At 60.1% G+C, this 10,786-nt stretch overlaps 1 protein-coding gene across 9 annotated transcripts in view; it reads right to left on the minus strand.

Annotated features, from left to right (window-relative positions):
- Positions 1 to 3,421: 3,421 nt before the first annotated feature.
- Positions 3,422 to 10,786, minus strand: part of STX16 (syntaxin 16) — a 26,984-nt gene continuing 19,619 nt past the window's right edge. For 8 of the 9 annotated variants that reach the window (XM_045296910.1, XM_045296908.1, XM_045296909.1 and 5 more), the window contains 7 exons: positions 8,629 to 8,736; positions 8,166 to 8,306; positions 7,571 to 7,736; positions 6,855 to 6,946; positions 6,337 to 6,480; positions 6,170 to 6,250; positions 3,422 to 4,313 (listed from right to left, as the gene is read on the minus strand). In XM_045296910.1, coding sequence (XP_045152845.1) covers positions 4,209 to 4,313; positions 6,170 to 6,250; positions 6,337 to 6,480; positions 6,855 to 6,946; positions 7,571 to 7,736; positions 8,166 to 8,306; positions 8,629 to 8,721 — 822 coding nt within the window. In that variant the 5' untranslated portion in view covers positions 8,722 to 8,736 and the 3' untranslated portion in view covers positions 3,422 to 4,208. Of the gene's footprint in view, positions 4,314 to 6,169; positions 6,251 to 6,336; positions 6,481 to 6,854; positions 6,947 to 7,570; positions 7,737 to 8,165; positions 8,307 to 8,628; positions 8,737 to 8,848; positions 10,452 to 10,786 lie in introns of those variants that run through there. The other variant, XM_045296912.1, reaches the window with a different exon arrangement.

Below are 10,786 nucleotides of genomic sequence, written 5' to 3' on the forward strand. Positions count from 1 at the left end.
TGGCCAAACTGTCTAGGAAGGGTATGGTGGGAGAATTTTGACCACTGCACAAATGATTAATTTCTTGACCTCAATGGACCCCTGGGGCTCTCTGGAAGGTCCCTCTATCAGAGAACTCAAGGTAACTAACAGGAGGGTGGCATCAGGGGTGGGGGTGGCTGAGGCCCACAGAGCCCCGGACCTGAGATCCTTCAACCCGGCACCTGTCTCACAGAATGCCCACCCAGCTCGCTCATGTCACGTAGTCTCTGGGTGGCCAGGGGAGTTTGGGGGAAGATCCGGGGATGCCATCCAGTTCTACAGTGAAGCCGACACCTGTCCACTTACACCTGTGGACCAATGAGTCAGGACCACCAAGAGCCCTCCCTACACCCAACTTCAGTTCCTCTGAGAAGGGGTGCTGGCCAGCATGAACAAGATGGCAGGTTGGGGGATGCGCTCTAGCCGGGAGTCCTGCTGTTGAACCGGTTGCAAACAGGTCTCACTAAACTTCGCTAGGGGCGGTGAGACCCATCCGCATGGAGTGCTGGAGGCCCCCGAACAAGCAAGCATGCCCAAGGCTAGGGCTGGTGTCTAGTGCTCCCTCTTCAATGTCCAGTCCAAGGGACTGTAAGCCCCCTTGCCGAAACTCCCCAGTGCTGCTGCATCAGACGTGCACACAGGGGCTGGGTTGTTTTTGTTTTGTTTTTAACACAACAGAAATGTATTCTCTCGAAGCTCGAGGCTCAGGACACCGGCTCCCAGGGAAGGGCCTTGTCTTTGTGTTCCCGGGTGATCTTCATTGACATGGCCTCTCCCCTTCTTTTCCCTTCTCTGCTAGCTCACTGACTCTTACGCCTCCCAAAGAGAGTGACTCCCGTCTCGTTAACAGAAACCCCTTTCCCAGAGCGCAGGGCCTCCACACACACAGGGCGCTGGCACGACCCCCCTTCTGGAGGCTGCATTTCAATCTGTGACAGCACTGCCCAAGCCACACCAATGGCTGCCGGAGGGTCTCATCAGGATGGATGGACGGACGGAAGAGCAGCATTATTGCCGCTGCTCAGAATGTTCTGGAAGGCACAAGAGTGGATCTGACCTGGAGGCAGAGCCAATGAGCAAGCTGGGGGATGGACGGTCCCGTCAGAGCAGGAGGCTTGGGGGCCCATGCCTGAAGCTGACCGCTCTGGGCAGCCCCTCGATGGCCAGGCTCCAGGCGAGGAACAAGGCTGCCCGTGAGTCCATCATCTGGAGACTAAGGGACCCGGGGCTGGTGTTTACATTCGAACCTGTGAGCACATGACCCCCACCACAGGCCCATCAGGCCCGGGGGACACTCAAGGAGAAGGCTGGCCTGGCTCCTGCCCGAGGGAGAAGCTGACTGACCCTGCTGGCTCCTGAGTAACGGGGTAGCAAATGTTCGCCCAAAGCCTTCCCAGTGTGACACTGGATGTTGGTTTCCGGGCCATCCACAGTTGTATGTTCTCACAGGAAAAACCGTCGTCTGCCTCTTCTTGTACACGGGCCAACACGCTGACGGTTCCTTCGGAAAGGGCCCACAGGGGAGATGGGGGGACTCTCAGACCCCAAGCCCCACTGGCCCCTGAGAGCCCACCGCTGAAATCAGCACAGGAGTCAGATGGTTTTTTAATCTCCGTGACTGCTTTATTGTACAAAAAGTTACCAATAACAGAAAATTAGTTTGTTTTTTTTAAAGGACAGGAAAAAAAAGTCATTTTGGATAGAAGCACTTCACTAATTGCTTTATTTAAGCATACAAGGGACAAAGTCTTATCTGACCAATTAGGTTGGCAGGGTTTTATTACCTTTAAGAAGCCATTAGCTGGAGAAAAAGCCACTGAAAGCCGTGTCAAAACAAATAAATGATGCGCTCTCAATTAGCAGAGGCTCGGCCACTCCGCAGTGGGAACACCCCGCCCCCACCCCCAGGTTCAGGGACAGACAGTAGCTTTCAGCGTCTCTGGAGAGGGCTCGGCAGGCCCGGTACACGGGGACCCTGGTAAACATTTGCGTTTGCCCACTTTCCCTGGGAGCGGCTGCTGGCCGGGCACAGTGGGGCGGGTGGCACAGGCTGAGCCCCATCAGCAAGGGAAGGACATGGAGGGAACTTGCACGTCCTCCAACGATGCTGACCGTCCCGGGGAGAAGCACAGTCCTTGGAGGAGCCCAGCCAGCGGGCGCCCAGAGGGGGGACCAGCCCCAGGCCAGGCCTGTCCACCACTGCACTGCCTCCGTCAGAGGGGGACAGCCTGCCTCCCCCAGGTGACAGCCCAAACACCACTCCTAACCAGACCCAATTATTTTACCCTGGACACAAAACCAGCCCCACCACCCCACCCGCAGAAACTACTAGAAAGGAAGGCCACGGCCGCAGCCAGCCTGGAGAGCTTTCGGCGCCGGCCAGCATCGCCCACCCACCTTCGGGAGAAGGCCTGGACCAGCACTTGGAAGGCCTCGGCCACCGAGCGAGAGCTGCTCATCCAGAGGGTGGGGGTTGGGGGCCTCTTGGAGGTACCGTTCAAGAAGGGCGGGAGCCCTGCTTCTGAAAATCGACACCCAGACCCCAGGGGCTAGAGACCAACTCCCCAGGCCTCACTCTTGAGACCACAACGCTGTCCCCTCTGTCCACAACGGCGAGGACACGCGGGGTGAGAAGCAAGGGGCAGGCTGTGTGCCCTGTCGAGGCCCCCCCCCAAGCCATCTCAGAGAGACGGTGTTGGGAACCACTCCTCGATGAGGGGACGGAGCAAACGCCAGGCCACACGGCACAGACCACAAGAACCCTGTCCTCCCTCAAGACCCAGACCCACGCCCACGGCCCCCCGTGATTCTAACTCATGGCCACCCCAGGACAGGTCTGCGGGCTGTACACCACGGGGCGGCGGACAACAGCATCCTTCCTTCTCCCACCGGGAACGGGAGGGAGGGGCAGGGGTGCCGCACCACCAGGAAGACCAGCCAGAGCCGGAACAGCTTCCATCGCCACGCCACTCTGCACCTCATTCCACGGCTCCAGGGGCTGGCTGGCCTGAGCACTGCGGCACTGACCTTGGCTCCGGGGGGGGGCGGGGGGGCTCCCAGGCGGGGCTCGCCCAGGCCCTGGGAAATGTGCCCATTCCTGGGGCGGCACTCTGTGGTCATGGCAGAGCCCATAAATCAAAGCCCTGGTGGAATATTTCACCGGGGGCGATAGAGTGATGTTTGGTTAATGATTTGAGATCCACTGATCCTAAGTGGGGTGGCCCATTTGAAGTGGCCTCCATGTAAATTCCCAGTTCATTAAGCACAGCCCAGGTCGGGCAGGCCATTATGCAGTTTCTGTTTAAGGAATGGGCCGAGCGAGGACCGCCTGGAGATGGCCACAGGACACGCTGGCCGCCAGGTCTGGGCACTCCCACGACCCTGTCCCATCGAGCGGGGCTCACTCCTACCACCGGCCGGCAGACGCGGGCGGTTTTCTGTAGCCGCCACTTCAGTTTACAGTAGGAAACGTGGTGCACACAACGCCCCGTCCCCCCACCCAACACACCATGTGCGAGATGATTTCAGACTTAGGAAGCTGCCTAACGGGCCCGTCTAGACGTGCTAATTACCCTCAATGCTGGTTTCTTATCTTCCACACTTTGTTACTCTGATCATTAGCAGTGAGAGAACAGCCGCTCTGGGCTGGGGACGGGCTATAAACTCCTAACACGCTCCCCACTCTCGTTCCCTGGGGAAGTACAGAGGGGCCAGCAGGCACTTTCGCCCCCCCTCACACGTTTTTGGTACCAAATTTCTCACACACACAAAAAACAAAAACAAAAAACCCAAAACACCCACCACAATAGATGATTTAAAATAAAAACAAAGCAAAACCCCTCTTTCGAAATGGTTTTCTCGTGTCGCTGACACGGCCGTTAGGAGAATCTGCGCGCTCACTCACACCTGACGGACGCGTCACAGCCTCTGCTGGGCCTGGGAAGGTCCCCTCACTCTTCCGGAAAATCATGAGAACAGACCGACAGCGAGCACTGGCCGCGGACCGCCACCTCTGTCCCGAAGCAGTCCGACTGGCCCGTCTGGGCTTGGAGGGAGAAAGGTCAGCCGGCCGCCGCAGTCGCGGCGCAGCGAGCACACTGGACGGAGCCGAGTCCAGGGCTGGGCAGGGCTGTGCCTCTGCCGGCAGGCGGCCATCAGCACGCGCACCACCGCAGGAAGCACACCGCCTAGCGAGACTTCACGCCGACGAGGACGACGATGAGGACGACGATGACGACCACCAGTATCAAGATCACCAGCATCTTCCGGTTCTTCTTCTGGTGCTGCTCCGCCTGCATGGACGGAACACAACCGGTCACGCCTCCGCCAGGCCGCAGGTGCCGCCAGGGTCACATCAGACCCCGCGTCCGGTTGACTCCCCTGCAGAGACTCCTGGTGGGGTCCCCAGGTGGAACTCCCAAGCAGCCGTCCAAGCAGCGCTTACGGGCCTCTACTCACCTGGAAGGAAGGGGAAGAGGAAAGGAGAGGCTCAGGAGGGCCACCGGCATCTGCCCTGAGATCAGAAGGACTAGATGGTGCCCGCCTACCACACCAGCCGTCCACTCAGGGGCACAGGGAGGTGTTGACAGGGTGGGAGAGAAACGCAGACCACCCCTCAGATGTCCAAACAGAAAAACAAAGCAAAAACCGCTCACTGGACTGGTGAGAGTGGTCACTGCTCTGAGACGTGGTTTAAACCCCCCAGATGACCCCGACACTCCCTCCCATTGGGGCTATGAAACAGGTAAAATAGGGCTGCCGTTCCCCAGAAGCACTGGGCTCCTCTGAAGAAAAGTCACCCCGCGAGACCGCGTGGCCCACACTGACTTCCAATCACAAGGACTTCTGTTCAGAGTCGGCAGGGAAACTGGACAAGTGGGAGGGGACCGCCGAAGGGGCATGCTGGGAACGCAGATGCACTCGAGTAACCGGACAGTCTGTGCAGAACCTGCTGACTGCCGGGAACAAGCCGCGGACAGCCTCCACCGGAGACAGCTCTCTGGACACACAGACCTCCTTCACCAGGACACAAACCAGGGCCTCACTGGCTCAAGTGACCAGAGCTGGGCTGTAGCTCCCCAGAACTGGGGAAGGAGAGCCTGTCCTACAGAGCCCACCTGCCCTTGTCCCACACCCCGACAGACAGGCTGGGGCAGGCCTGAGTTTTCCTAATCAGGAACCACAACGGCCAGGGAGCCTGGCCCTCAGTAGGTGTGCTCCAGGGCCACCCCGGTGATTTACATGCAGCACAGAGGACAGGACACTTTGTCCCCATGCCCCACCCTTCCTAACACTCGCTTTTACGGAAACACCACCAACCGTGCAGGTCAGAGCTGAGAGGCGAGCGGGTAGCAAGTCACGTGACTTGCTGCAGTGGACGTGACTTGCTACCCGCGCCTCTCAGCTCCAGGCAGGCTTCTTGGGCCCCACCGGCGGGCACGGGGACCAGCATCCGGTGGGGGAGCAGGAAGCTCAGTGACTGCAGCTGGCCCTGTTTCTGGTCAGGGTAGCCTGGCTTCGGCAGGGGGAGAGCACGCACGGCCGCGTGTCTCCTGTAATTGGTTACAGGCCCCGGTGCTCTCTGATGACTGTTTCAGATAAAAACAAATGTCACGGAGCAGACCCCGTCCACAGCCCGTTTGTCCACAAGGCCGCAGGCAGCCTGCTCCCCCATGCGGCAGGGCAGTGGCCATCAAAAGGGAAAAGTAGGTTTGATCTTGTCCAGGTGATCCCCCACCTGCCGGCATCAGGCGACCCACAGCCCGATGCACCTTCATGGGGCTAGCAGGTGCCCCTACGGGGGAGTGCCGAGAGGCACGGGAAGGGCTGGAAGGGAGGCCCAGGAGAAAACTGGAGGGCACCAGCCGTGGGGGGCCGCAGCAGTAACTCACGGGCGGCGAGGGACAGAGGGACACCCCCCTCGTCGAGCTGCTTCCCACTCAGAGAGGCCTTCTACCTGGTCTCTGGGACCTGGCCAATCTTCCCGGGGGCAAGACAGCCTCTCTTTCTCCAAAGGAGTGGCTGGTGGGCTGGAGCCGCCAACCTTTCAGTTAGGGTGCTAGAGTGGCTTTTGGGCGACAGGAATGCTGAAGACTGCCCGGGGTGTGGGCGGTGGGTGGGGGGACCTTGAACACCCGCTGACCATGACCTTGTGCAGCTGCTTCAGGCCGTCCTCCGTTTTGCAGTGCGACTGTTCGACGTTGTAGTCGATTCTATCCAGGACTGTGCCCTGAGCAATCAACGACAGGGGCAGACCGTCAACGTGCGCCGAGGCCGGGAAGACCCGGCTGCAAGGGCAGGCACGGGGCTCCGCACCTGCTCCACGATCATGGCCCCCAGGTCCCGGAAGATCTCGTTGAGGTCCGAGATGGACTGCACGATCCGGCGGATCTCGTGCTCCCGCTCCTCCACCAGCAGCGTGTTCTGCTCCACCAGCACCAGCTGCTCGTCGGTGAAGCCCTGCGGCACAGACAGGCCGGCTGCTCAGGAAGGCTGGGCCGAGCCCCTGCCGGCTGCAGGTTGGGAAGGCGAAGCTCGGCGCTACTTCCATGAAGCACGCAGACAACAGCCTGCCGCAAGCACGCTCATCTCCCTGACGGGAAACTGCCCCACAGGCAGAAGAGGTGACAGCCCTGGGAGGTGGGCTGGAGAGTCCCACCTCTAGCTACACAAGTGCTGCCAGCTAGACTACCAAGGGAGACTCTGGGCTTCTCTGAGCTCTTCTAGAAGGTTCTGGAAGGCCCCACCACCACTCAGCCTGGGCCTTGCACCGGGCAGGGACACTCTGGGCAGACCAGTTAGAGGGAGGAGTAGCGTGCAGCCCCTTCGCCTACCCGATCATACAGTGCAGTGTCATCTCCACTGTCCACGAGCGGTACTGATGTGTCAAAGAAATGCTGGGACCTTTCCTCACGGTTCTTCATGCCTGTCACACAGAGGAGCCCACGTCACCCCAACGTGCAAACCACCCCAGCCACGGCACCCAGCACAAGGGGCCCGGGCCAAATTCCAACAGCCACAATGGCAGCAGGGTTCCTATTGGCTTTGAAAGGCGCACCCCTCCCCCCCATTCAGGGGCCTGGCAGGGGTCCAGACCACAGGCCAGTGTGCTAACACGGGGTCAGGCAGGGAGCCAGGGCTGACACGCTGACCCCACACCCAAGGCTCCTCGGAATCTCTAAAGGGAAGCAGGAACATTTAATCCAACTATTGCTACAAAACACTGAAATAAAAAAAATCAATTATTTCTCTCTAGAAGTATCTAATATCAATTCCAAATGGCCCTAATCAAATTTTACAAGTAATAAAGTACAGATTGGAACACGCTGCTTTGAGGAGGCGCACTGAGGGTGCCGGAGTGTGAGGGAGGGGGGTTGTTTGGGAGACCGCAGAGACCACCAGGTTGGAATGAGGGTGCAGCGGGCCTGTGGTTGGGGGCTGTTGGGGGGAAGGCTGGCCTGCACGAGCTGGGGGCCCTGCTCTGGCTTCCACACAGCCCTCCGGTGTGGGAGGTGGCGTCATGTGCCCATGCAGGCTGACGGGCACTCACGCTTGAGGTAGCCCGACTGCGCGTGCCGGAAGGTGGAGGACAGCTCCTGGAGAGCCTGTGCCAGGGCCGCCACCACGTTGCGGAGGAGCCGGGCTTCCTGCTCCGAGCAGGTCTGGCGCGCCCGGCCCGGCAGGGCCTGCACCGCGCGCTGGCACCTGTGGAAGAGCTGCGGGGAGAGGGGGGCTCACTGGCGGCCCAGCAAGGGGCACGCAGCCCGCGAGGTGCCCCCGTCCGTCCCGGCAACGCCCCCTCGGCACGCCCACCACCCGGTGCTAAGGTGTGCCCGCGTCACAGGTGCAGCCTGTGCAGGCCGACTGCCCTGACCCTCGCCACCGCCTGGAAAGCACGGCACTGGCCACGCGTAAACACGTGGTCAACGCAGATGCTCCGTGAGGGATGTTTACAGGCACCGAGTCTCTGTGAGGAGGGCTGCCGGGCAGGCCCTGCCCGTTGGAAACGACTTGGGTCAATGAAGTCAGTTTTCGAAGGATTTCATCTCTACCTCGGGACACTGCGCTCTGGGAAGCTGTCCTCCCACTGGCTGTGGCCCGGTCCCGCTATGACACGTGGCGCCACACGGCGTCCCCACCCTCACCTGTGTGACCTCCTGTGTGGCGATCTCAATGGCGTGCTCCTCCTCGCTGCTGTCGTCCAGGGTGGGCCTGTTGAGGTGCTTGTCGTGCAGACTGACTAACTCTTTCATCTTCTGTCTGATCCGGCCGACGTCGTACTGTATCTAGACACACGGCGCGACGGGCCCCGCTGAGTCCCGCGAGCAGGCCCGCTCACAGGGGCAGTGCCATTCTGGGGGGTCCACGTCCAGGCATCCCCGTGCTACGACCCCATTTCCTTTGTCATTAATGCAGCCCCCCCGATCACAACCAGTCGCCCTCACTCACACAACCTTCTCGCGTGGGAGTGGAATAGGGGACCAATTTCTAGAGATGGGCACTGCAGGTGAGCGCATTACATCTTTGTGGCAGACGATCTTACAACGCCTACGTGTTCCCAAGACGTAAAGGAAGAGTAAGATAACGTGAAACTAACATTCAACTTACTTCGTCCACGCCATCCACCCACTTGGGGGGCAACCGTTTTGTCACACCAATGGCCGCTTCTGGGTCCAAGCTAAGGCCTGACACCAGTGCCATGCGGTCGTCAGCGAGCTACAGGGGAGAAGCGAGAGGAGGCGGCATTACTGGGCGCCAGTCTGGAGAAGCTCCTCCCAGGGGCACGGGAGCACCAGCCCTGACCCTGCTCCCCTATCTCGGCCTGCACCTGCACTTCGCGTCCTTGGACACGGGCTGACCGTGAGTCTGGCTGGAGACCTGGCTCTGGACATGGGGTGGGAGCCAACGATGAACTTCAAAGGAAAGAGCTGTCAGCAGGTGCAGCTGACACGGGCCGGCACAAGGCCCCACCACCCACCACCAAGCCACACAACTGCAGGGCCACCCCCAACATGGAGGCTTCCTGGGTCAACGTAGCCTGGCTCTCTGCGGCCCAGGACCACGGGCTGAGAAGTGCCCAACAGCCTACAATGGTGGGCAGAAGACCCACCCTCGCCCAGCAAGCCCCGTCCTTCAGCTCCCAGTGCAATCTGCCGTGGACGTTCTTTTTTCTCACTCCTTCTGAGGCGACACCAGTAATTCTCTTGTCCTGAGTCACACATCACCTTAGAAAGCTTTTCCAGATGGGGGTGGGGGCACCACCGGTTCAGCCTGGCAAAGCCCAGGCGCTGGCTGGTCCAGGCCAAGAGGGACACAGGGACCAGAGGACCCTCCAGAGTGAGATCTACAGAGGCCACTTTCAAAGGGTCTGAGGGACAATCGGGCGGTAATGGGACTGCACGTGACAGAGCGCTGGCCCCACACGCCCTGGGTGGGGAGCGCACTGGCGCGCGTTCATCTACATGGACTTTCTCATTCATGCAGCAGCGGGGACTTGCTTGCTTTTAACAACATCACAGAAGGAAACCATGACAGGGCAGTTCTCAGCCCCCATGTCTAAGTCCTGATGTGGCAGCCACTGCCCAGTTCCCAGAAGCAAGTTGGTCTCTTGCATTGACCCCTCTGCACTGGAGATATTGCTCAGGAACTGCGCCCCCCACAGTAACCCACCGAGGGGCCACAGCCCCTGGGACGGCTCCACTGTCACCCTCGGGGCACTTCCCCACCCCACCACTGGGCCCTGTGAGCGTGTGCCAAGGTTGCCCACCCAGCCACTTTACAGGAGATGAAAGCCGACTGGCCGGGGCCCTGGAGGCCCCGTCCACCCCCACCACCGGTTGCCAATCACACTGACAGGCCCGTGAAATGGAATTGGAATTTGCAAAGACAACTCGGGAGGCCCACAGGCCAGCGGGTCAGAACAAGAGCACAACTCACTGCTCTGGGCTGCTCCCCAACAGCACAGTGAAGGAGGCTGGGCTTCTGGTGAGTGCCCCTCGCCCACACGCCTCTGTCTAGGCCAGCCAGTCCTGCACACACTGCCCAGTAGGGCTGTAGGGGAGCACAGGGAGACCCTGAGCCCAGGGTTTTCACACACCCACCTTCCTGCCGCCACCACACTTAATCGAGTCACAAGGGCCATGTTTGAAAGTTTGACTCGGGCTGTCGCTTCTGTTTACACACACACATTCAACTCCCAAATCCCCATAAAACGAGATTCCACCCCAAAGAGACCCAGAGGTGGCCCAAAGAGCCTGACCCAACACTTCCTGTGTAAGAATCACAACAAAGGAGCCCCTCTGGGGACAGCACCTGCTCCCTGCACTGTGGGGATAGCATGTCCCTCCCCACAGCGGGTCCTTCCCTGTCCCACAGGGACCTCTCAGATGGCAGTGCGTGCGTGAGAGAGAGAGAGAGAGAGAGAGAGAGAGAGAGAGAGAGACAGACAGACAGAGAGAGGGTGTAAAGTCCGTTTGGGGAAGGGAAAACCTAACTGAAGTTCAGTGTCCACTGCTTAAAATGTTAAAGAAACAAGAATAAAAGCTGCGTTCCGAGCGCACACCAGTCACTCTCAGCTTGGGACGCACCCTCCACAGCACTGCTGGGCCCAGGGCCCCCACACCAACACTCGCCCATCTGGTCCACACAGGCCCAGCAGAACTGCCCGTGGAGACCCCAGGTCCCTCCTCCGATGGAGCCCCTGCTGGGGTCCAGCCCCCACTCCACTTGGCTCCTGCCCAGCCCAGGCCCAAGCCCACGTGCTGCC

This window comes from Echinops telfairi, unplaced genomic scaffold, assembly GCF_000313985.2.
Source record: "Echinops telfairi isolate 266 unplaced genomic scaffold, ASM31398v2 ScPeMD7_7413;HRSCAF=8451, whole genome shotgun sequence".
Classification (NCBI taxonomy): Eukaryota; Metazoa; Chordata; class Mammalia; order Afrosoricida; family Tenrecidae; genus Echinops; species Echinops telfairi.